The sequence below is a fragment of the Sycon ciliatum genome, chromosome 1 (genome assembly GCF_964019385.1).
Source record: "Sycon ciliatum chromosome 1, ocSycCili1.1, whole genome shotgun sequence".
NCBI lineage: Eukaryota > Metazoa > Porifera > Calcarea > Leucosolenida > Sycettidae > Sycon > Sycon ciliatum.
Window position 1 is genome coordinate 96,696,808 of NC_088643.1, and position 26,753 is coordinate 96,723,560.

Here is a 26,753-nt window from a genome sequence, read left to right on the forward strand (position 1 = left end):
ATTCGTATTTCCCGCTCGTTCCCCTTGGCAATGAGCCACTCACATAGAAGAGCGCATGCTCCAGGTTCTGTTCTGTTGTAGTCTAGTCTTGAGTGGTCGTTGTCCTGTTCTCCTTCTGTTTACACTCTTATCGAATACTTCTAATTATCCAATCATAATACCCTTGAATTCCGGTGTGAGGGGGCATCATTAGCCGGGAGCAGCCAACACATACATAGAGTACGTCACTTGATGCTAGCAGAGCGGGGCACTTACGAGACACACAGATTGTTGGTCGTGCCATGGTGCAGGAGTCTTGACCTACTGTGTTGGTTGATGGTTGGTAGGTAGTGCAATGAGACCCATTAGTGGCGTTGGTGTATACCGGTATGTAGCTGATGTTGTTGTCATGCAAGACTTGCGATGTGTTCAGCAGTTGTGAGGCACAGCTGAGTTCCTGCCCGTCTGTAGACAATGGACGACCACCATATTGTTGATAGCACGTCTGGTTTGCATGATCTGCTGAGAATGAGATGCTATGGTATGTATACATGTGTGAGTCACACACTATAGAAGCTGCTTGTGTATCTACAGCAACAAACAAGAGTAGAACAGATATACAATCATGTCGTCTCAGACAGTGACATACTTTACGCAGAGTTATGGTTTCTGCCAAGAGCTGTGTATAACACTTGTTTATACCTGAGACACTTTATAAAACTCGCTATACCTACTTAAGTACAGAACTGGGGAAGCCAAGCAAAAACGAACTGTCGCAAACCGAAAGTCATTATCCTCCAGCTGAGTCTAACACGTGCCGTGACCTTTTTTTGGTGGACTGTTCTTTCATAACTCATAACTTACTGGTCCTTTCTCTTTACTTACAATATTGGCTTAACATTCGAGTCTTGGCTTAATTTTTCATAGTGTCTTTCAATTTCAGAGTGACTTTCACTATGTTTGGCCATTCTACAATATCTACCTTCACTGATGAGAGTTTTGTAATCAAAACAGCTGAATGAAGGAATTCAGTACCAACAGATGTGTCGCTTTGCTGGTGGCGTGCTGTGGCAACGTCGTGTCGAGGTCGGCTGGCGAGTGCAGTTATGCTGTGGTGGTTGATGAAAATTACTTCCCCTTTACACAATTAACCCTTTCTATGTGAGCCATATTCCCCAGTTATCTGCAATTTTAGAGCAATTGTACACTTGAACTAGTTTTGCATACACTGCCGCAACCAGCTCAATCCCGATTTCACTTCACCTTGGTGGATTTTCATGATCCATGGCTCGTTTGAAAGATCAGGATCAAATGAAGCTATTCGTAACGTTTTCAGAACAATAAGCATGTCAGGGTTATTTCCATGTCCTCTCCAAGCTGCCCGACGATGCCTCAGATTCACAACTTCATCTCACCCTTTCATTCACCTCCTTTCTCAAAGTCAACGGATTTTCACCATTCAAAGTGCAATGGAAAGCAGAGATCCAAACGCTCATTTCCCCACCCATTACACATGTACTGGGACCATGGGAGATCCAAAAGCACCTGAAGAGCCTCCCGGTTACTTGTTGATCGCCAGAGAACACATTTTCTAGGTTCCTCTTGTTGCAGCTCGTTCAAACTTTGACCTATTGCAAAAACTTGGCATTTGGCCCCTAAAGCCTTACTAATCTGTAGAAAGGTCATGTCCACCCGCCTCTGGAACATGCCACCTCAGCCTGGTCCTATATCCTTACCAAAGCTGAACTGGAGTGGTTATACTATTATCTTGAAAGCTAGGGTAGTAACTTACTAGTAAGGATGTTTTAGCTGAGTAAGAAAGTAACCTTCTGTACATATGCTACCAGTCAGCCCTTTCGAATAGGTGCACCCCGCTCCTGCCTCACCACAAGTCTCCAGCGAGACGTCCGCCTCACACCTATCTGCATTTTTAAGCCCAGCTGCCTTCGTGATCTCGGCACCTATGCCCGCGACAGAAAACAATGGAGTAACCTCTGCTCAGCCATTTAGTCTAGTACTGCTCTTCTTAAATTTGACCTTATTACAAGACTTCTTTTCTTTTTCATTTCGTTCTCCCACTCTCACACACACACATGCTCACGGTTAATTCTGCCGTCGTGAGTCCCATTCAGGACGGATACGAGAATAATAATAATAATAAGAAAGTAACCGTGATTAGATAGGTATGAAACAAAATCACAATCAAGTGACCTCTGTGACCTTGAGTTCTTACATTTTTTTACACAAATCTCCTCTTTAGTTACATTGCATTGAACCTTCCTCCATGTCTCTGTCTTTGAGTCCCAGAAGACCGAACAAACTGAATGTTCTTGAGGAGGCTCCAACCCTTTGGGGTGATTTTTTCTTCATAACCCCCCCCTCCTTTTTGGGGGTGAGTGTGCTCTGTATCATCCCATGTTACTCCCCAAAAAAATTCAGGGGGTGTTTCCGCAGAGATAAGGCTGTTTGAGCCTCACTTTGAGGTGTATTTCTGGGGGGAGGGGGTGTATTATCGATTTCGGCCTAAATATGCTTGTTTTGGGGTCATATTTCAGATTAACCAGTTGTCTGGCTTCCCTTTGTGATTGCAAGTCCTTTCACACATCACAGTGAAGCATTTGAGCAAGAAAATCTGGCAATCAGCATTGACTACTTAGAAAAATAGTAATTTTGGTACAAAAAATGACCTTCGCAGAAATGCCCGTCCGCAAAGTACAATTGAGTGCACAGCTTCATAATTTCTTCATGGACATGCCCTTTTTATTTTATTTTTGGGATCCTCATACTTCATTGAAACTAGAAATATATAATTTTAGGGGGGTTACCTTGCATTTTAGACCTCCAGAAATAGAAATTATTATTATTATTATTATGGAGTTGGCTTTATTTCACTCACGTTGTCATGACATGAGGTAAGAACCCCATCAGCGGGCCAAAAGAGACCAAGGGTAATGAGAGAAAAAAATAGATAAATGGCCAACGCAATGAAGGCCGAAGCAAAAAGGATTGTAAAAACCAAAGCGAAAATATTGAAAGCCGACGCAGAAACTGAGAGACGGACAGAAATAAGCAGAACGATGGAGGAGGCCAGGACATATTCGAATACAAAAAGATGGAGGAGGACAGGACATATTCGAATACAAAAAGAGTAATCACAAAAATGGACTACCAGTACAGGAATAGAAATAAAGGAAGAGATGAATGCCGGACATACTCAAATGGCAAGAGAAAAATCAGGTTGTGAGGACCGTCATACTGCACATTCATGGATGTCAAAGCAAATGCGGTATTGGAGGTTTATACGGACTAACTCTACCCGTAACATGAGGAGCCTAATGCCGAATGCCAAGAACGGACTTGACAATATTCAGCGTGCCCAGGATAGCACATTGCTGAGCCCTTTCAATGCGCAGAGTGCCTGCCAATGCCAACACAAAGTGTGACAGGGACACACCAGTCAGTCCACCAAGCGCCCCAACAACCAGGGGCACAACGCGGACATCATCCACATGCCAGATGCGCCGCAGCTCTTGGCAAAGGGGAGCGTACTTTGTTATTTTTTCGGCGATTTTTGTGGGAACATTCTGGTCCAATGGAACACTGACATCCATCAGCAGCACCTGTGTGCTGGACCGCAACACCAGGTCTGGACGGTTGTGGCGCACTTGCGTATCCGTTGGGATATTGAACTCCCACAGGAGCTTCATGTCAAGATTCTCGGTGACAGGCACAAGATGATGCTTCAGCGGGTTGCTTCCCGGCCTACCCAGACCATGCCGCTTGCATAGTGCCCAATGCACCAACTTGACGAGCGTGTCATGCCGTTCGATATACAGTGTTTTGGCTAGGGCTGGGCAACAGGCCACAATGTGATCAACTGTTTCTCCGCGAGTGCCGCAAACTCGACAAATGTCCACAACGTCTCCCCGTCCAATGACCGTGACCTGATAGTGCCTGGTCGCAATGGCCTGATCCTGTACAGCCAGCAAGAGTCCCTCTGTCACAGGCCTGATCGTTGGCGATTTCAGCCAGCGAAAACTCAAGCCCAGGTCCAAGCCAGCATCAGAAGCTCGTCTCCAGAACTGGCCATGGAGAGGCTTACCTTGGATAACGGCCAGGCACCGGAGAGCAACGGCCTTCTTGACAATGACTTTTGTGGCAGTCTCCAAGTCGGGTAGGTCAAGTTCACCCAGAAGTCTGGAGGCTTGACGTGTAACTGATTTTGACGGTGCCACATCATTGTCGTGATGGCGCTTAACAGCAGCCAACAGTGGCACGTTTAGGTGGGCTTGTAGGTACCGCGCCACCCGGACACGGGTTCTATCCAGGAGGTCCCGGAATGATAGAATTCCTCGACCACCCATGTCACGAGGCAGGTGGACCCTGGCGGCAGAGTCCTTGGGGTGGCGGGCGTGTTCTTTAAACAGTGCTTGGCGGGTCTGTCGGTCGAGTTCCTCTATCTCTGCCCTTGTCCACTCGACGATGCACAGAGAGTAGAGGATGACTGGAATGGCAAAGGTGTTGATGGCTTTGACCAAGTTCCTGGCGTTCAATTGAGACGAGCATATCAATTGAAGGCGGCGGACGAACTCAGACTTTGCTGTGGTCTTCAATTCGGTGGCGTGAAAATGTGCTGATTCTGGGACACCAAGGTACCTGTAGGACTCCTCCGCCTGCAGCTTAGCAATAGCGTGACCCTGGAGTGTCTGGAGAGCAGACTGCTGATCGCTCTGGGCTCTCCCCCGTTTCAAAGTGAGCCAGCTAGACTTTGACGGGTTGAAATGCATACCAATGCAGTCGCCCATTGACTCCACAATTATTATTATTATTATTATTATTATTATTATTATTATTATTATTATTATTATTATTATTATTATTATTATTATTATTATTATTATTATTATTATTATTATTATTATTATTATTATTATTATTATTATTATTATTATTATTATTATTATTATTATTATTATTATTATTATTATTATTATTATTATTATTATTATTATTATTATTAAAAAGTAGAAAGGAAAAGGACATATGGAAACGAGTTAGGAGTAACTCTCCACCACTGTAACTAGATACTATATACAGTCAGAAAGTGCAACAACTAGGCACAAAACTGACAGAGTACTGAGACATTCGACGTCCTGACACCTAGCTTCAACACATCCTTTTCCTTTCTACTTTTATTATTGGCTCAATACCCGAGTTTCAAATTATTATTATTATTATTATTATTATTATTATTATTATTATTATTATTATTATTTGCATTCCCGCGGCAGCGTCAACAGTGCGAGTGCAAGTCGCCCATGCACAAACACAGTCCACACGTTCGCTTATGCTGGACATGGTAAGAGAAGCAGTTGATATAGGAGACATAAAGACAACAAGCACAAACGTAGCTGTAAATTCTTTGTGTATAGAATGTTTAAAGTGTATTGAGCGATATTTCCGTGATCTGGGAAGAAGGTGACGGCGCGGTTTCATCGCCGCAACCTCTACTTGCAGATCATATCCAGTAGCTGCCTCCATTCCCTTCGAACTGCAGCTACGTCTGATAGGCGCTCCAGATCTTCCAGGCTCTGCAATCGCCCGCACGCAGCTCGGTGGAGGTCGTCGTCGAGCTTCACCGGCAGGGTGATGCGAGGGCGGCCTCTCCACTTGTGGTCATCCCATTGAAAGTAGCTGACCATGCTTAGGACGGCGGGGGCATCACTGGGAAGTCGAAGGATATGGCCAAATAGCCTCCACCGAGCTCTGGTGATGATCCGGCTGATCGGCTCTGCCTGGCACCTGTCGTAGAGTGCTGTTGTTGTGATCTTCTGCGGCCAGACAAAGCCGATCAGTGAACGGAGCTGGCCGCGGTGGAATGCGTCGAGTCCACCCTCGGCAGCTGCCGTAAGTCCCCATGTGCCGGCGTTGTATACTAGCACTGGTAGTACAAACGCATTGTAGAGACGAAGCCTCAGTTCTTCTCCAACGGTACTGCGCCGGCTCCATAGTGACTAGAGCGATCGAAACGCTGCAGTGGCTAGTTGTTTCCTCCAAGAGACATCCTCGCTATCCCCGAGGAGTGAGCCGAGCTTCTTGGTGGTGCGCCACTGTTCCGCCACCCTGTCCAGGGATCGGCCCAGAACGGTAATTTCTGTTTTATCCGGGTTTACCTTCAGAGCCCATCCGTTGAGGACGTCACCGATAACCGGCTCCAGGTCACCCAACCAGCCAGACTCTGTGCTGATGAAATCCGCGTCGTCGGCGTACGCAATTTCAAATGGCAAGCCGAGATCCGATGATGGCCGAGCCCTGGCAGTAGCAGTGCTTCTTACATCCCGCAAAGCTGCCTCGAGATATACCACAAATAGAACAGGGGACAAGGAATCGCCCTGGGGCGTCCCGATAGTGGTGTCGGCGGATTCGGATGTTGCTGTGCCGATGCGTGCACAGAAGGACGTGTTGGCTAGTAGGACACGGATGAGACGGATCTCGTCCTCGTCCAGGAAGGAATTGAGAACTGCCAGTAGACGGTCTCTGCGGATGCAGGCAAATGCCTTTGACATGTCAATGCCGAGGACCACCAATTGCTTCTTGTATTTCTGACAGGCTGCAGCATACCAACGGTGGCTCCAGACCACATCCGCCGTTGACCTGCCTCTGCGGAAACCGCTGTGCGTTGAAGAGAGATATTGTTCTACTTGTGATGATATTCTCTGAAGAGTAATGATGGAGAGGGCTTTGCGCAGTGCCGTCAGCAGGACAATTGGTCGAAGGTTACTCGGAGGTCCAACTGGCTAGCCGGGTTTCTGGAGCGGGATTAATGTCCCCTTTCCCAGGTCGATGTGCTCGTGCATCTCAAACATTCCATTCAAGATCGTGGCAAATATTGGCGCCAGAGCATCCCCTCCATACTTGAGCAGCTCCGCCGGGACCAGATCGGGGCCCACTGCTCTGCCGTTGTTGAGTTTCTTAAAGCTGGTAATCACTTCTGCAGATGTAATGGGCTTGTTGAGATGCCTAGGCGCTCCATCAAATGGGTCCATGCCATGGCTGACATCGCCTTGAAACTGCTTCATGAAGTGACTTCTGACGACAGCTGCCGCTTGACCGTCGCTGCCAGCAAACCGTCCAGTCTCGTCCGCCACAGCCGGTTTCTGGGCTTTCCGTCGTCTCATGAGGTGCACAGCCTTAAACATGCGTGCCCCGTCCTTCAGCCTCTCAATCTCTGCTGCTTTGGCCTCCAGAAGCGCCTCAGCGTTGGCTCGACACTTGTCTCTGATGGTGTGTTGAAGGTCATTTCGCTGTCTCTTCAGATTGGCCTTGACTGCTGGGTTGGTGGAGTTGTTGATACTCAGACGAATATTCTTTTGCTTGAGTGATAGCTCTTGTATCGCAGGGTCTGGTTTCTGGTGTCTGCTACAGTTGACGTATGCCAAAACGTCCTTGGCCACGCTGTTCACCGTCTGCAGCACATTGTTGCACGTGTCGAATGGCTTTGTTTTATCCCAGGTACAAGCTGCTGTGTCCAGCTCGTTCGCCAGTCTCTCTCTGTATGTGGTCCGGATTGCAGGATCGGAAAGCTTCGATGTATCTATGCACGTACGTTCCCGTTTTGCCACGGCACTCTTCTCGCGACCGAAGATACCGAAAATTCTTTGCATGTCCATTCTGACGGCTACGAGCCGATGGTCCGATGAGGTTTCGCACCCGCCATAGCTCCTGCAATCGGCCATCAGCCTTTTCTGTTGTAATCGACATACGATGGAATCTATCTGGTTGTAGATAGGTACGGTGGTGTTGGTTTTCTGGTCTTTGCGCCAGCCAGTCCATGTCGTCTTGTGCCGAGCATTGTGCTGGAATGCGGTGTTGCACAGAAAAAGATTATTGCTATTGCAGAAGTCGACGAGGCTCTGTCCAGTGAGGTTCCCCTTGCCTCGCCTGTGCCTCCACGCACATGAGTCTTGAGAGTTACGGACACCGCCAACCTTGGCATTGAAGTCGCCAGCCAGCAGAACTACTGACGATGATTTCACTTGGCTGTACGCCTTGGCTAGGGTGACGTAAAATTTATCCAACTCCTCGGCATCACGAGCACAGATAGTTGAAGTTGGAGCGTATATATTTACTACAGCTATCAGGGACGACGAACCACGGCTGGGCAGAAGCGGAGTAGCGGATGGCGCCGGGCCACCAGCGGTCGCGTCGTCGACCCGTAGCGTGAGCACTGCGACTCTATCGGATAACGTCCAAAATTGATGGATTCTGCTCGACAGGGACGACGAAACAGCGAAGCCCAAGCCATAGTGCCTACACTCCGGCGCTGGGCATATCAAGCGAAACCCGTCCAGCTGTTCGTCAAGCCCAGCCGATAGCTTCGTCTCCTGCAAAGCCCAAATGTCGATTCGGTAATTTTGGAGGTCTCGTCGGAGTGCTTCTCGCTTCAATGTGGACGTCAGTCCGCGGACGTTGAAGCTCGCTACTGAAAATTCAGAACATTTGAATATTCCCATCGTTCATGTCTCGCTGCCACCCAAACCAAACCAGACCAACCATGTCCAATAAATACCAACCTTTCCGAAGAAAGAGAGAAAGAGTAACCTTCCTCAACCAAACTAAAAATAAAAATAGGACAGAAAATTGGCCGATTTTCCACCATTCTTGGAATTGCTATTTTTCAGGTAAGGTGATCATTCCATGCATTCCTTGTGGTATTACTCAATTTTTTGTTTCAAAAGCATTGAATGGTCTGTAATGGAATTGCATGATTTGCAGTTCATTATAAAGTAATCAATCTTCTCCTTCGATCTTGTTCAAATAATTCTATAAATGTACTGATGTTTTGACATCATAGTTTTTCGAAAGATTCAAATAATTTAGTTATCATAGTCTGACTCGCTTTGAATCGCTGATCAGAGCATGATCATGTGATCTGATCATGCTGTGCGCCATTTTTGCTATGGTTCTTTGATGCGCGTGAGGGCATGAACCTCGCGGCATCAGGCTGGCTTTTGTGGATCTTTTTACTCTCCTTTTAGACTAATTCCTGTAAACAAGCCGTATTTGGGGGCTTGAGTGTGTGGTCGTGAGGGATCAAGGGAGCCTACAGACGGAATGGTAGTGCTCTAGGGTCCGACCTAAAGTAGAAAGGAATTCGATTACAGATTTGGTACCGAAACCCACGTGGATGCCCCGGAAAAGTCGTCGCGGTCGTGGAAATACAGTCCAAAAACAGCAACGTGGACCGGTGGTGTTGGTAGTGAGCAGACTGATCAAAGTTCGAGTGTCAGTGCTGTCAGTGTGACAAATTTGGACGTCGCGGACGATAAAGGAACTGTTGCGCGTGCTGGTGAACATCATGTCCTCCAAATTTGATTCGTATTTGAAACAGTATCGTGGAGCTCGCGATGACTTTGATGTCTTTTGGAGAAAGTTTATGGTGGCTGCTCAACTTCAACAATGGACAACAGAGGAAAAGTGTATGGCACAACTTCCGTTATTCTTGGATGGAGATGCCTTTTTAGTGTGGGATGAGCTCTCTGATGAGGATAAGAAAAAAGAGAACAGTGTGAAACAACGGCTGCGTGATGCCTTCACGCTGTCGACAGGCCAGGCGTATGGCCAGTTTGTTACGCGCACCCTTGGTCGCGCCGAGAGTGTGGATGCCTACGCTGCGGATCTGCGCCGGTTGTTGATCGCAGCCGGACATAAAGTCGAAGCGGACGGCAAGTCACCCATGCTCATCGAGCAGTTCATAAGGGGCTTGCCGTCGACAGAAGCCAACCAATTGACATCGAATGGTGACACGTCATCAATTGGAGCCTGCATGGCGTATGTTCGTCGCCTGCGCACTTCGGTGTCGCACATGTCGGGTGGTGTGTCGGCCGTAGCAGCGTCTTCGGTGAAGTCGTCATCCTCATCCAGCGGGCGAGGACGATCCAGTTCAATGCTGTGCTTCGAGTGTCATGAAGTCGGGCATATTTCGCGGAACTGCCCGAGTAAATTAAAGAAACGACGAGATGGTGCTAGTGGTAACTCAGGTTGGCGTCCGATCTGTCACTTTTGTGATGCGGAGGGACACCTCAAGAAAGATTGTCCCGAGAGAGAAGCGTGGAAGAAGTCCCGCAGTAGTAAGACGTCAGCATCTGCTGCTGCTCCAGTTTCTGATGAATCCGTTCATCACGTTCTGTGTGTGCCATCGACAAATGTTCATCTGCCTCGCGTGTACGTCGATGCAAAATTGCCTGGCGGGGAGGAACATCGTGCTGTTGCAGTGGTAGACAAGGGATCCTCCCAAACGTTGCTGTCTGCCCAGTTGGTTAATGCCTTGCACTGCCAGCTGACCCCCTCCAATGCGCAGATTTTTGCAGTCGATGGACGGCGCCAGTCTTGGGCGCTACCAGAGTCACACTATCACCACAAGACTCGGCGAATGTTGTGCTGCCGCAGACAGAGGTGGAGGCGCTCGTTGTAGCAGATCTCAAGTCAGTGTGTGCAGATGTACTAATTGGCTTGACCCTGATATCAGCTGTGGGTAAGGTTCGCGTACGCTACGATGGCGATGATCTGGCGTCAGCGGTCTTTACAGCTGCTGAACCTGTCTGTGCTGCCGCAGCAAAGAAGTCAGAGCATCCACTACCGTATGTGTCAGTGGATGAGGATGAGGTCGGTAACGTCACACTTTCAACGAGTGATGGCAGCGTACGCTGGAATAATGTACTGAGCCAGTGGGAACTGACATGGCAATGGAATGATGGCGTCGGTCCTAACGCCAATGTTGGGTCGGGTATCGGAGAATACTCGCGCCATAAGTTGACGGCAGAGCAAGAGAATTTGTTCCAAGATGAAGTTGATCTGTGGATCCACAATGGCTGGCTGGCCCCGCACGATACATCAGTCCATGATCCCCCACAGTGTGTTCTGCCGCTCATCCCGCAAGTCCAAGAGCACAAACAGTCTACTCCAGTGCGACTGTGCTTGGAATACCGGTCGCTGAATCGTCTTGTGAAGTCCGAGCCTGGCAGAAAGGCCCCTATCTGTGGAGACAGGCTGCGCAAGTGGCGCCAGGCTGGTCCTGCACACGAGTATGTCCTCATGGACATCCGGAAGGCCTACCTACAAGTTCATGTAGCAGAGCAGCTTCAGTGCTTCCAGATTGTGTTGTGGAAGGGCAAACGATTCTTAATGCAGCGCATGGGTTTTGGATTATCTGTCGCTCCAAAGATGATGGACGTCATAGTCAAGTGGGTCCTGCGTGATGTTCCGGGAGCCGACAATTACGTCGACTATGTGTTTGTTTCGAAGAATCACCAGGTGGAAGCCGAGGCAAAGTTGGCACAGTACGGCCTCGCAACTAAACCTGCTGAACAGCTGCCTGAAGCTCGAGTGCTGGGCTTACAGTTGCAGCAGGATGCAACCGGCGAAGTGACATGGGTTTGCCGTGACATCGATGTGTCTCTACCAGCGCGTATCACCAAGCGCAGTCTGTTTAGCTGGTGCGGCCGCGTCATTGGTCACTACCCGTGTATTCGATATTTCTGAAGACTGTATTATTGTACCACAAGGAGCGTAACGATTCCACAAAAGGCGATCGTTCAAAGCAGGTACCAAACAAAGAGCAAACTAAACTCAAAACCAAAACAACAACTGCACCAGCAAGCTCTTTCCTTGCACTAACTACAAATACATCAAAACCAACCAGTAAAATGCAAATCCGCACGCATGTTTGCCGGAACTGAACCTCCGTAGCGCAGCTGATCATTGTGGCTGCATGGGACGACCTTCCCGCCACAGTAGGGCAAAGAGCTATGCATGGAACTAGCAATAAATGCATGCAGCACCCCAGCAAGCTGTCCTTACGCAGACGTCTAGTGTAGCGTGTGCAAGGATGAATAGCATGAGAAACATGATATGACACACGACTCCTATGATGCATGTAATGTATACAACACACCTTGAACGAACCAGGGGAGAGTGAAACTACACCAAAGAAAGATACTAGTATGTAGCACACAGCACATAGAGGAATAAGTGCCTACTGCTCTAGAAAGCAGTGAGAAAATGAGGTGACGAAAGTGTACTGTGTCACTAACTAACGTCTGTTCCATTAGTGTCTTACTGCAACTCATCCAAGTCAAGGGCTGACGACTGAGATACCGCAGTGGCTGCTTCAGCTGTCAGGATATCGAGCGACACTAGGTATCGAACACCACGCCGATATTTCTTGCCGTTGACCTGGATGTCCATGACGCGAACAATGCCGTCCTTGCCAGGGAACGTGGCCTTCACGCGTCCTAGCGGCCATCTGTAGCGTGATAACGCATCGTCCATGACGAGGAAGACGTCTCCAATCTCGACCGTGCCCGATTGGCGGCGCCACTTAGTCATGATGTTCATAGCAGAGACCATTTCTCTTAGCCACCGCTTCCAAACATCTCTGAGGAGCTGCTGGATAACTTTCCAGCAATGGTATGGGTGAACTGGCGTCGACTCTGAGTCCGCCGCCGTCTCCAGAGCTGTTGCGACGTTGACATGAGCCACGACGAAGTTTGCAGCTCTTCGTCGGTCAGGCTAGCCCTGTACAGGACTGACTGGAGTGCCTTTTTCAAGGCCCCGACCACCCTCTCAAATGCTCCGCCAAAGTGCGGCCGAGCTCTTCCCCGCATTGGTACAGGAGGTAGCGGCCATGGAGGTTTCCGTGGCGGCGGCAGAGGTGGCGGTGATCGCGGTGGATTAAACTGCCATCTGATGCCTTGAATCGCCAACCCAGCTGTGATGTTGGCTTGATCCAAATCCCTCAGCGCTTCCCGCAGTTCACGATCGGTAGCAACGAAGTTACTGCCATTGTCGGAGAGGATCAGTGTTGGTCGACCTCGGCGATGGCACAACCTTGCCAAAGCCATCTCCATGCCCTCGACATCCAGAGAACGCACTACCTCCAGGGGGCACGCACGGGTCTGCAGACATGAGAACGCGGCTATATAGCGCTTCTCTTGAGATCGTCCGCGTCCCATCTTGACCAGGAAAGGCCCAGCGTAGTCTACTCCAGTGTGAGCGAACGGTCCGCTTGTCCGGATGTTTGGCACGTTCCCCATATTGGGCTCAGCGGCACGTCTCCACAGCTTCTGGCAACGGACACAGCTGTGACGGTAGGATTTAACGACCTGGCGACCCTTGATGATCCTATACCGATCGGCCAGGTTAGAGAGCAGATGGTTTGTGCCTGCTCCGTGTTGACAGCGTTCATCCTCATGCCCAACAATTAGCTGAGTGACGCGATGATTGGCGGGCAGTATCACAGGGGACCGGAACTGGTCAGACAGGTGGTGTGAAGTCCGGAGCCGTCCACCAACTCGGAGCAGCGGTGGACCGTCAGTGTCCAGGAACGGCTGTAGCTTCGTTAGTGGTGCACTGGGTGGAAGAGGCTTCTTGTCCTTCAGCGTTGACACTACCTCTCCGTAGCACTGCCTCTGCGCATAGCTTATCCAGAGCTGCTCGGCGCCTTGGAGTTCTGTGACCGTCAATTCGGGAACCGAAACAGCGTTAGCACTCTTGAGAGATACTTGCACGGTAGCACCTGCGTTGCTGTCACACTGCTGAGGTCGGCCTCTGGTGTTCTGAAGGAACCGTTTACACCAGGCTGTGACCCGCAGAAGATAGCTCCAGGAGGAGACGTTGTCTGGGTGCAGGCGGCACGTCGTCTGCTCTGCCTGGATCTGGCTAGTGAGAGTCATCGGGTGCGGCCGCTGAAGCAGTGCCGGAAGAACCTGGGGCACTATGATGTCTTTGTTCGGCCATCGCTCCGGACGCTCTTGCAAGAACTCTGGGCCACTCCACCATTTGCCGTCATCCTGCAAGTGCGAGGCCGCAACTCCACGACCTGGTAGATCAGCCGGGTTCAATCGGCCGCTGACGTGCTCTTGCCTTCTGCTGCCGCTGCTGCTACGCTCTTGCCTTCTGCTGCCGCTGCTGCTGCTGCGCTGTTGCCTTCTCCTGCCGCTGCTGCTGCGCTCTTGCCTTCTGCTGCCGCTGCTGCTGCGCTCTTGCCTTCTGCTGCCGCTGCTGCTGCGCTCTTGCCTTCTGCTGCCGCTGCTGCTGCGCTCTTGCCTTCTGCTGCCGCTGCTGCTGCGCTCTTGCCTTCTGCTGCCGCTGGACCTACTAAACCTGGCTAGTCTGGGTTCCACGCGAGTTCGAGGCGCAGGTGAAGGTGCAAGAGGCGCATATGACACACGTTGAAGTTGAACTCCTGCCGTTCCAGGCGCTCCTACTCCATCAAGTGCAGGCTGATCAAAACTACAACTAGTTTGTTCTGCTGCCGAGATCGACATTCGGCTGTCCAATCTTCTGACAACACCTCCTGGACTACCACAAGTAGCACTCGTCTTCCGCGATCGCGGTGCAGGCGTTGGTCGTCTCGGCACTGCCACTGGTACTGGCACGGGACTCGGCTCTGCCGTAGATGTACGTCCATGACGCTCACTCAATCCACGCGCGATCCAGGCTGCATGCAGCGCTTCCATAGAAGCGGTCTCCTCTGCGATCAGGAGTTTTAGTTCCTCCGCTCGCCTATTCAATTTCGCTAAACTCAATTCGAGCTCCTCTTTATCTGACTCCTCAAACCCATATCGAGCCGAGTGCCAGCCTTTAGTCTTTCTTCCACTACGCCTCGGTCCGATCGCCCGCGACTCACTCATCCTTGTGAGGTTATAAAATGAACCGCGACTAGATCCGGCTCGAAGGACCACTATGTATTCGATATTTCTGAAGACTGTATTATTGTACCACAAGGAGCGTAACGATTCCACAAAAGGCGATCGTTCAAAGCAGGTACCAAACAAAGAGCAAACTAAACTCAAAACCAAAACCAAAACAACAACTGCACCAGCAAGCTCTTTTCTTGCACTAACTACAAATACATCAAAACCAACCAGTAAAATGCAAATCCGCACGCATGTTTGCCGGAACTGAACCTCCGTAGCGCAGCTGATCATTGTGGCTGCACGGGACGACCTTCCCGCCACAGTAGGGCAAAGAGCTATGCATGGAACTAGCAATAAATGCATGCAGCACCCCAGCAAGCTGTCCTTACGCAGACGTCTAGTGTAGCGTGTGCAAGGATGAATAGCATGAGAAACATATGACACACGACTCCTATGATGCATGTAATGTATACAACAACCCGATCTGTGCACCGAGGATCCAGTGCGTGGCCAGTGGCATTTTTCAGTCAGTACCGGTAGAGTGCAAGTGTGGTGTGACGCATCTGACCTGGCGTATGGTGTTGTCCTGGAAGCAGGCGGTGTAACAGTGGAAGACCGCGCGTGGCTCAGGGCCAAGGACGACAAGCGGCATATCAATGTGGCAGAGCTTGAAGCCGCCATCCGAGCTCTGGAATTGGCTGTTGACTGGAACGTCAGTGAAGTGCACCTCCTGACCGACTCTAAGACTGTACACGGGTGGATTCAAGCTACGTTACGGAACGCGTCCCGTGTCAAAGTGTCGGGTCTGCAAGCCCTTCTGGTGCAACGTCGTTTGGCTATCCTGTCGGACATGATCGCTGTTGCTGGGCTCAAGGTCACCATCGCGTGGGTGAAAAGTGAGCAGAATTGTGCCGATTGCCTGACCCGTGTTCCACACCGATGGACAGCTCTCGCCAAGACTGTTCTCAAGTCTGCAGATGAGCGTCGCCATGAGGGTACGTGTGGTATCTCTGTTTCTGTGACGTTGCCATCATTGTCATCGGTTTTTGTCTCACTTGACAAGATAGCTGCTGAACAGCAACGTGATGAATTGATTTGTGCCACTATCTCTGACTTGGTAGCTGGTAAGCCTGTGTCTGTGGCTGCATTCAAGCGTGTGCAGCATCAGCTTGTAGTCGTTGAAGGTGTATTGTACCGCAGTGTAAAGGACCCGATAGATGGTGAAGACGCAGTGCCCGTTTTACCTATGTCGCTCCGTGAAGAGGTATTGTCGTCTGCACATTCTGCTACTGCCCATGGCAATTGGGATGCCATGTGGCGCAGTCTCCGACGTCGGTGCTATTTTCCCAAGCTAGCTGTCAGCAGTATGTCCAGGACTGCAGCCCTTGTCGTTGTGCCAGCTCTATGTCTGCTGGCCCAGTTCCGAAAGTGCGTTCCGACTCGCCGAGCCGACCGTGGGAAGTAGTCCACACTGATACCCTTGAGTTGGGTGCGTGTCATAGTGGCAGGTATCATTGTGTGTTGGTCTGTATTGACTCTTTCACAAAGTGGGCAGAAATTATTCCGCTTCAGAGACATGACGCGTCGAGTGTTGCTGCCGGCCTGGTGGAGTTGTGTACCCGATGGGGTCCTCTACATGTCATTCGCAGCGACAATGGGTCAGAGTTTTGTAATGCCATGGTCTCTGCATTGTTTGATCTCTTCGGTGTGCATGTTCGCCACGGCGCAGTTCGCCACCCGCAGTCGCAGGGCAGCGCTGAGCGCTTTAACCGTACCCTGCTGAATATGATCCGTAAGACCATTGACTCGTCGTCTGATTGGTTGACCGAGCTCCAGGTCTTACTGTATTACTACCGTACTCGCCCCCATGCTGCCATCCAGATGTCGCCAATGATGGCCATGGTCAACTGGGAGCCATGTGACCTGATCGGCTCGGCTGTTGTCGAAGGTTCGCTTATGTCCTGGTCAGCTGAACTATCACTGAAGTGCGCTTGGATTCGCGACTTTGTCAATGATGCTGTGGCCGAGTCTGATGCTGTTTTGGCTGAAGAGAGTGAGTGTCCGTTTGTCGTTGGTGCCCCAGTTCTTGTCCGTCGCCCAGAACGTCACCAGAAACGGATGATTCCATATGAACCTGGTTGGTCTGTAGTGCATATCGTGTCACCGTCTACCGTTGTCATCAGCAGCGCCAACTCCAGTACCGGCCGGATTAGTGAGAAAACGGTCAATGTGGAACTGTTGAAGCCTAATGCGTTGCCTACAGAGCCAGCCCCAGCAGCACCTGCAGATGGTGCCGCTGCAGAGAATGACAGTGACAGTGCACCGTATGTCCGTGTGTTGCCAGCAGCCGAGCCCTCTGTTATGTGGGCATATGGCTTGCGTGATAGGGCTGCTATTGTACCACCAGCACGGTATAGTCACTAACTTTCCGTTGTTGGCCTGCGTGTGCGTGTCTGTGTGGGTATGTGTGCGTGCTTGCGTGTGTGCGAATGTGTGTATATTCAAGTCATGTGTATGTTCGTGACATCTTCTTTGCCTTACTTGTTTCTGTTTTATTATTCTCGTGCTTTTATTTATAATGTCATCAGGCGGTGAGGTGTAGTATAAGTTTGTTGATGACATTCAGGTATCCATTGCATGAATGGTTATGTCATCAGGCGGTGAGGTGTAATGGAATTGCATGATTTGCAGTTCATTATAAAGTAATCAATCTTCTCCTTCGATCTTAGCCTACTCAAGCTCAACTGATGAGGGGTGAATTCCCCGAAACACTGTGTATTGAGCAGGGAGTGGTGCTTTCTTGCAGGTTTGCCGAGTCGAAGGTTCGATGGACTTCTCGTGTGCTCTGGATGGCAGTCGTGAGTCAGTCAAGTGTCAAGTAAAGTCGGCGGAATAGCGCGAGCTCCGGTGTGGGGAGCAAACCTTTCTTACAAATCTTCTCCTTCGATCTTGTTCAAATAATTCTCTAAATGTACTGATGTTTTGACATCATATTTTTTCGAAAGACTCAAATAATTTAGTTATCATATGCTGACTCGCTTTGAATCGCTCATCAGAGCACGATCATGTGATCTGATCATGCTGTGCACCATTTTTGCTATGGTTCTTTGATGCGCGTGAGGGCATGAACCTCGCGGTATCAGGCTGGCTTTTGTGGATCTTTTTACTCTCCTTTTAGACTAATTCCTGTAAACAAGCCGTATTAGGGGGCTTGAGTGTGTGGTCGTGAGGGATCGAGGGAGCCTACAGACGGAATGGTAGTGCTCTAGGATCAGACCTAAAGTAGAAAGGAATTCGATTACAGGTCCCCCAGATTGTTATAGTATACATGGATACTAGATGAGGCCATGGTTCCTGGGCATTTTAGCCCTTGATCTGAGTATCGGCATGATCCATGCACAACGTTATTCATGATCCAGGCCGAGGCCTACTGACCCTGAACGCAGTTCACACCAGCTTTGCATCACAACTCTTGCAATAGTTCACTCCTAGTATTTCCATATAGCTACAAAGACAACTAATTGCACAGTAAGCATTTTATATATGACGACATGTATGTGTAAAATGTTGTACGATTATCGCAAGGCACACAAGGAAGGGAAAGCGAGGATTCGTTCAGAACTGTATTCTTGTTACAATCATCAGTGAATCTACGTTACAATGGAATGGGGACTACTTGAAACTTATCTTGTATGGACAAATAAAAGTGAAAGAAGGTGAAAAAGAGCGAAACAAAAAGGTGATAATACTACATCTATTCAGTGGGGGGGGGGGGGCAACCTCAGCAGGTAAGAACAATGCATATGTGAATCACCAGCATCAGCAAAACAAAGAAAGAACCTGAACAGACGGAAGGAAGTGTGAACGGAGGGGGGGGGGGAGGGGGTTGGACAATCATACTCACCACACTCGCACCATACACCACGTAAACAATTTGAGGGTGATAACACTTACCTTCTGTACACACAACACCGGCTTGTACAAGTGAATGAAGATTGCCTCTAAAACTTTAAGCTGCATAATATGAGTATGACTCGCACGGCACAACAAAGTGAAAGAAGAATCCGAGTACGAATGACAACAATCAGGATGACCCACCAAATGCCTGTAAACTGCCGATTTCTTCACATCCAACTCCAGGCCACAATCACACCCGACATCACCAGCCTCATCGCCATCCGCTTCATCCTCGGTATCAACTTCTCCAACTGACTCATCTGAACGCTCCTCCTCTTCTCCCCCATCCACCGACCTCCGTGTTAGCACCTGGTCACCTCCTCCCTGCTCCAGCGACTCATTATCATGCTCCGCATCCTCCTCTTCGTCCGTTGACCTCCGTGCTCGCTTCCGGTTGCCTACTCCAACCGGCCCCGTAGCCCGCGCGCCACCACCACTGAAGAAAACCGTATAGTCCACAGCTGTACAACGCGGTCGTAAACACATGGAGCTGGTAAGTGGTAGCCACTGGTCCTGAGGTTTTCTGTGACGAGCCGGCCATTGGTATCAGAGCTACGTCATTGCATGTTGACTGTGTATCCGCCACATCAACCATGGATGGTTCCACGCCAGGTGCTCTAATAGTTGCCCGTCCTGATCGCAACACGAGTGTAGGAGACACCACTAGCAAAGGAGCGTTCCTCGGCCTGTCACACCCACTGTGCTGCGGAGCTGATGTAGACATAGGTGCAGTCGAAATGCTGTCAGTCGATTCCGAAATCTGCATTGGAGGCTGCACTGGATTCTTTCTAGGCCGGCCGCGTCTAGGTCGCGTAGAGCGCTGGGATTCCGGTAGAATCTTCAATGGTACGTGTTGTTTGATGCCAGTTTTCTGTCCTATTTTTATTTTTGGAGGTCTAAAATGCACGGTAACCCCTAAAATTATATATTTCTAGTTTCTATGAAGTATGAGGATCCCAAAAATAAAATTATATATTATATTCTGGGCCAATAACTTCACAGTTTCATGTTTGTAGTACATGTGCAATGTAGATGCAGGTTCAACTCAATATTGGCAATGAACGACTGCTAGTAATTGTAGCACCCATTAGGTATAATCATGACACTATTCCCAATAATGGCATGGAACAACCACAAGTGTATGTAGGTGCATGCGCATTGCCCACGTTGATACATACATGTACGTTTACATGCACACACTCACAAACAAGTACCCCTTGCACACACAAATACATGTACGTCATATAAGCGCAATAGCATACACCCACATGTAAAATGCATGCTCTTGAGCTTAGTTACCATATTCTGCTGTCCATGCGCTTGTGCACCGGTGCGCGCGTGCACACACACACACAACAACATGTACTCCGCGCACGCGCCCACACACACACATAACATGTAGGCTCACACGTGTGCCTGCGTATGTGCATGCACATGGTGCTTATGGGCACAGGTGCATGCATTTATCATAATAGGACTGGTGCGAGTAGTGTAGGAATATTTTCAAAACACTGGTGCTGTACAACACAACATTTGCAAAATGCTTCACACTCTGACAATAGAGAATAGTACTGCAAAACAACACTCAATTTTCAGTGCTGCATTTTATGCACTTTATATTACTCAAGTGGACGCAGGTGATGACTTACTGCTGGCGACCTTAGTCACTGAGCAGTGGCTCACCCACGATTTACCACTCACTCAAGACTGCAATGTTTTCAGCGTAGCAATATATTTCGCTACTTGAGAATTAGAAGTGGATCCACTTACCAGAGCCTGTGCACCCACTTCAGTCTCTCTCTCCAAAACGCGCTTACAGTAGGTTTTGGTCCCTGGTGTTACACAGCCATCGAGACGCTTGGCTCCGTTCTCCTTGGTCATTTTTTCGTCAAGTAAAATTATTCAGGATCTCGAGAAATCGAGCTGTGAAGTCAACTTCTTACTCACACCAGCGATGCTTTTGAAAACATGCCCTGCTATACCCACTGACACAACGGAAGAGAGAACAACTTTCGAAACTATAGCTACAGGGCAGTTAGCTTTTTTCGAGCTCCGTAGTTTTTCGCAGGTTTTGTAGGAGCCAGCCGGCAGCAGGCCGGTCTGGGGCAGGGTAGGGACTGGATAGTTTAAAATTAGGTAGTAGATAGTTAGAGCGTTCTAAAATGCCCACGTCCGGTGAAAATCGCAGTTGGAATTCGGTCTCTCCGAAAGTTCTAAAGAGGAACACGGGTACTTTCCACGTTCCACTGCACACGAAAACCCTCGAAGTTGCTGAGGCCCTGATTGAACATGGCTACACCGACTTTATATGCGTGCTGCTGACTAGTAACTTGAGCTGCAAGGCCACGTTTCTTTCCCGAGACACTCTGACACGACTTTGCCGAAACGGTTTCCATCTCATGTCAGTGGAAGTGCGCGTCACTCAACTGGTGCCTGATTCCGTGGAAATCCAAATCCACGATGTGCCCATCTGGGTCCAAGACGACGTTATTATCGAAAGCCTGGGTGTCTTTGGATCGGCCGTTGGGCCTCTTCGCCATGGATTTGTCAAGACGAAGTCAGGGCTCGCCATTGCCACTGGTATCCGCTTCGCCACATTCTCTCTTCGCCCCAACATGCAGATTCCGTCGTATGTGAAAACATCTACGAACAACTTGTTTCGTGTACGCTACGATGGCCAGCCTGCAACCTGTCGTAAATGCTCCCAACCGGGACACATCGCTGCAGATTGCAAACTCGCCACAGGAACGACATACGCCAAGCGAACCGTGCACACCAGAACAAGCGCAACTGAAACTGTCGTAGTGCAACCTGGTGAACCTACCGTACGAACCGGAGTCAAAAACGAGTCGCCAGACTCGGCACGCTCGAGCAGCAGCACTGCCAGCACTGGCAGCAGGCCCAGCACCAGCCCGAGTACTCTCTCGAGTACTGGATGTAGCACGAGTGCAACTCCTGTGGGGTCAAATGTTGGAGAACCCGCAGTCAGCACTGAAGTGTTCGAAACGGATTTGAATTTGAAAACTATGAAAGTCGATGAGGGGACTACTGAGTTTACTTCAGCGTTGAAAAACCTGACAGATACTGAGCCAGACATGTCGTCCGCACAGGGATCGCTGTCAAGCATGACAGCACACCCAAGAACTCCCCTCGCAGACGTCGAAGTAGACATTGCAGAGCGAGATCTAGAACGGACAGAGCGACTCCTATCAGAAGTGGCATCAAACATCAACACCGAAGCGTTCCACACTTGGTTCACGCCTGGACGTCGAGGCAGGAATGCCAGCACTGAGTCCTCACCAGAGTTGGCAACTGGGGTGAAGAAGAAGGATTCCCGGAAACCAACAAATCTAGCTCCAGGCTCACGATTTAGTCCGCTTGCCAGAGTCTAATCGTGACTTGAAAAAAAAATGCAGAACTATACCTATAATTATAACACCCACAGCACCACTTACCTCCTCGACCCAGTCACTCAGTGTGGGATTTCTGAATGTGTGTAGTGTTCGGCGGAAGGTAGCAGAAGTTCAAACGTTCATCTCAACACGAGGCATTCACGTGCTTGCAATAGCAGAGACATGGTTTCGCGCCGAACAACTCCTGCAGAAGCTCAATGCAGCGGAGGAAGAATGGAAACTCTACACCGGACGTCGCAGACGCAGAGAGCAACAACATCGACCCTGGCCAAAGCCAACCCCTTGCCCCAGCACAGGGCTCACGCTTCAGCCCACTGGCACTGGTGTCACAGGATACTCAATCCTAGCGCTGTCTGCACACAATATCAGTGAGAACAATACCTTCAATTGTGTAAATACCAAAAAAACGAAACAAATTACAAAAATAAATAAAAAATAATGGAAGTCGCGAATTTCATCAGCTCGAACGTCAGGTGCCTGTTCAACAAGATGGACGAGCTTAGCCACGTGGCAGAGTTGCAACAACCGTCAATAATCGCCATCCAGGAAACCTGGGCGGATCCATCGGACAGCGACGGGATGTACGCCATCAACGGCTACAAACTCATAAGAGCGGACCGGGACACCTTTGGTGGAGGAGTCGCCACATACATACCACACAGCTGCCAACACGAGACAATTACCATTCCCATGACTCAAGCAGAATGTATTTGGATTAGAATAACAACCGGCCAAGCCTCCCTTGTGGTAGGGAACATCTACCGTCCTCCGCGGTCCGACCCGGCAGAGTTCGTGATGGAACTGGAGAGAGCCATAAAGCTAGTTGAAAGACCCCAGGATGAGATACTTCTCCTTGGCGACTTCAACGCCAAGAACTGCTTGTGGCACCCCAGCAACACCACTGATGCTTCAGGTGAGGACCTGCATTGGCTGTGCGAGACTCGTGGCCTCACACAACACGTCTCCTTTGCCACCCACCTACGCCAACACACACCTACATCGTGCCTGGACCTGGCCATCTCTAGCCTCAGCTGCAATAACATCACCATCACAAGCCCTACCCTGAACGGACTACATCCTGCATTAAAATTCACTGCAGAAGGTGAACGGGACGGTGTGATATCCTTCTTAGAAGTCAATATCACCCGCAACAGCGACACCAAGAGTTTAGACATGACGGTTTACAGAAAACCCACCTTTACTGGCTTGTATATTCCATGGGGAAGCTACACACCGACTAAATCCAAAGTTCACCTTGTCAAAGCATTAGTATATCGTGCCCATCGAATCTGCTCTCCTCACCTTCTACAAGAAGAACTGAGACGGCTCACATCAATTTTGACAAACAATGGATACCCCTCGTCACTACTAACAAAACTTATTAATAACAAACCAATCATGCAGGATCCGAAACCATTTGGACCGGACAGGTGCCCCGTGGTACTCCGCTTACCCTGGGTGGGTGCTGGTTCTGCGCGCTTAGAGAAGGAGGTGCGCAGCATTGTCTGTTCGTCTTACCCGTGCGTGAAATTGTATGTAGAATTTGGAACGACGCGTGCGTTCAGTGTGAAGAAGGACGTTCCACCTACCCTTAGTAGAAGCAATCTTATCTATTTTTTTCAGTGCCGAGAATGTAAAAATCGGTACGTAGGTAGAACTCTTCAGCCCCTGGGCGCACGCATCCGTCAACACGTGCCGTTAGGTCTTGTCCCTGTTGACGCTCGTGGTACTCGTCCTCGTCGTGGCCGTCCTCCAAAATGTGCTGTGCAGTCCGATACTGGAGCGCCTGTGTCTGCGTCCAGTGTTGATGTACGCATGTGCGCCTCCGCCTCGACGGGCGGGGAGCTTGACCCATCTCAGACTAGCGTGAGGAAGCGAGGAAGACCATCCTGAAAACCGCCCAATGTGACACTGGAGCTCACGTACACCGGAAGAGTTACCAGAAGCAAGGTGAAGAGACGAAGTACTGGAGATTTGAATACGTCGGTACTGGAAGTGACAACAACGATCAACAAGAGGAAACGAGGAAGACCGAAGAGTCAAACGAAAACGACCATGAATTCAAAGGACGTTGGAGGTGTCAACAAGCCCAACGGAAGAGAACAACGGCAAACGTCGAAGGTGACAGAGCTAAATGATCGGACATCGTCCATCAAGCGTCATTTGTTGGGAAGTGCTAATTGTCGTGAGTTGTATAGTGATGATGTCTTTTCGGTTTTAACTCGTGGAAGGTCTAAGTTACATCTTGCTGAAGCTCTGTATATTCGTAAACTAGATCCAGAACTATGTGTACAGAAGGAGAATGTGTTATCGTTGTAGTTGTTTGGTGTCACACCTCGTGAAAGTGTGACAAGTGCTTCTTGATGTGTTCAACGTGTTTGTCTACAACTTGCTGCTATTGTTTTCGAGATTTTTATAACACTTTAGTCATTTTATTGCCTATGTTGAAGTGTTGACTTTTTCTCTATTTTTCTATATAGTTATGTGTTTTTCCAAATTTCCAACATTCCCTGTACTATCCTGAAGAGAAGGGAAAGAAAACGTTTGATAGAAAAGAAGTGTCTACTGAATTGTGTGGATTTGCGTCGTTGCATGCGAATACTTATTTATTTTAATACGAAACTGTTTTCCCACCGCCTCCAAACTACTGTTTGAATAATAATAATAACAATATAAATGAGAGCAGTACTACACAGCAGAGCACCTTCAGCACATACTGGTTGTGGAGCGAGGAACGCATTGCGTCCCTGCGTAAAGCTCTTGCTACCTGCAATCTGCAGTACGATCCACATCCCACTGACCCTCAGCCAGTAACCTCATTCAGGAACTTCTGGAGAGACCAGATACTGAAACTAGCCGTGCACCACTGCCAAGTGACCAGAAGTAAATCCCCCAAAAATACTACGCCCACTCGTCACTGGATGACGAAGGATCTCCTCAGCCAGATCGAAACAAAGCACAAAGAGTTCCGCACCTACAAGGCGACCCAACTAGACTCAGATTGGAAACTGTACACAGCCCAGTGTAACCGAGTAACCGCTCTTTTGCGACAGGCTAAGTCCGATTTTGTCCAGCAAACAACGTCAACGGGTACAAACCTCCACCGTCTACTGAAGCACCTGAAGAAACTGCCTAAGCAAACAATTCCCACACTATCGACAGCCAACTCCACTGCAGCCACGGCTTAGGAGAAGGCAAAAGCTCTCAACAATTTCTTTATCTCCCAAAGCCAACAGTCCATCGACAAGACTGCCTGTACTACACCAGACATCAACACTACCCCTGACATCAGTCATACTCTAAATACAATCGCAGCAACAGTGGAAGAGGTCGAGAAGCTTCTAAGCAGTCTAGACACTGGCAAGAGCCAGGCTTTGACAACATCCCAACTCGGCTCCTGAAAGAAACTGCAAAGGACATCTCCCCATCTCTCACTAGTCTCTACAATCTGTCCTTCAGAACCGGAGAAATACCACAGGATTGGAAAGACGCAACTATTACACCCATCCCCAAGTCGGGCAACCCCTCCCATCCTACCAACTACCGACCCATCTCCCTGCTCAGTATAATATCAAAAACACAAGAAAAAATAGTCCACTCTCGTCTGTACAATCACATAGCACCGCACTTACCCTCCAACCAATCCGGCTTCAGGAAACAAGACGGGACCGAACTGCAACTCGCACGGATCGTCCACCATATATCCACAGCCAGGGATGCGGGGAAGCATGTTGTTACGTGTTTCTTCGATCTTAGTAAAGCCTTTTATCGTGTATGGCATCAAGGCTTGCTGAAAAAGCTGAGCCACTACGGTGTCGACGGCAAGGCTCACAAGTGGTTCGAAGCCTACTTAGCAGGACGCGGACAGCGGGTGCAGGTTGAAGGCACAACATCCGCCTTCATACCAATACCAGCGGGAGTGCCCCAGGGCTCGGTCCTGGGACCACTTCTGTTCCTGGCGTACACCATTGACCTGCCCACTGCGTGTGAAAATGCTACAACCTCGCGTAGCCAGTTCGCGGACGACACCGAACTAATTGCCATTGCAGGCAGCTACATTGAGTGTGAGGCTGCGCTACAAAGAAGCGTCGATGCCGCAGCAGAATGGCTAGAGCGCTGGCACCTGCTAGTCAATAAAACGAAAACCGTCATCCTCCCGTTCTACCATGCTAATCGACCCCCACCACGACTACCCGAAATAAAACTTGGGCAAACCTTACTAGAAACAGTAACACAACATCGTCACCTCGGCATCATCTTTCAGCACGACCTAAGATGGTCAGCCCACCTTGACTTTGTGCTGAAGAAAGCCGTAAAATCTTTCAATATTCTCTTTAGGCTCAAATCAACTCTACACACTAAATCACTCTCTCTCATTTACAAAACATATATCCTGCCTATAATTGAATATGCATGCATTGCTGTCACCCGGCTCTCAATCGCAGCCCTTGACCGACTTGAGCGAATCCAGCGCAAGGCGGCCAGAATCTGCCTCCGTCTTCCCTCTACACTCCTCTGAATCATTCAACACTGCTCCATCGGCTCAAATGGCCGACAATGTTCTCTCGCCGCAAAGTGAAGCTCACCCTTCTTGCCCACTCCATAAAATACCAATATGCCCCACAACACATACGCATGCTCAACACCCCCGCTCAAGTTACGGCCCAGTACAGCCTTCGACACGCACGCACTTGGCACCTCCCAC

General features: G+C 49.4%; 1 protein-coding gene across 1 annotated transcript in view; it reads right to left on the bottom strand.

The window, feature by feature from the left end:
* LOC135807192 (uncharacterized) overlaps positions 1-26,753 on the bottom strand; it is a 70,329-nt gene that overhangs the window by 19,832 nt on the left and 23,744 nt on the right. The window contains exon 3 of the mRNA XM_065321206.1: positions 256-567. Coding sequence (XP_065177278.1) covers positions 256-567 — 312 coding nt within the window. The remainder of the gene's footprint in view (positions 1-255; positions 568-26,753) is intronic.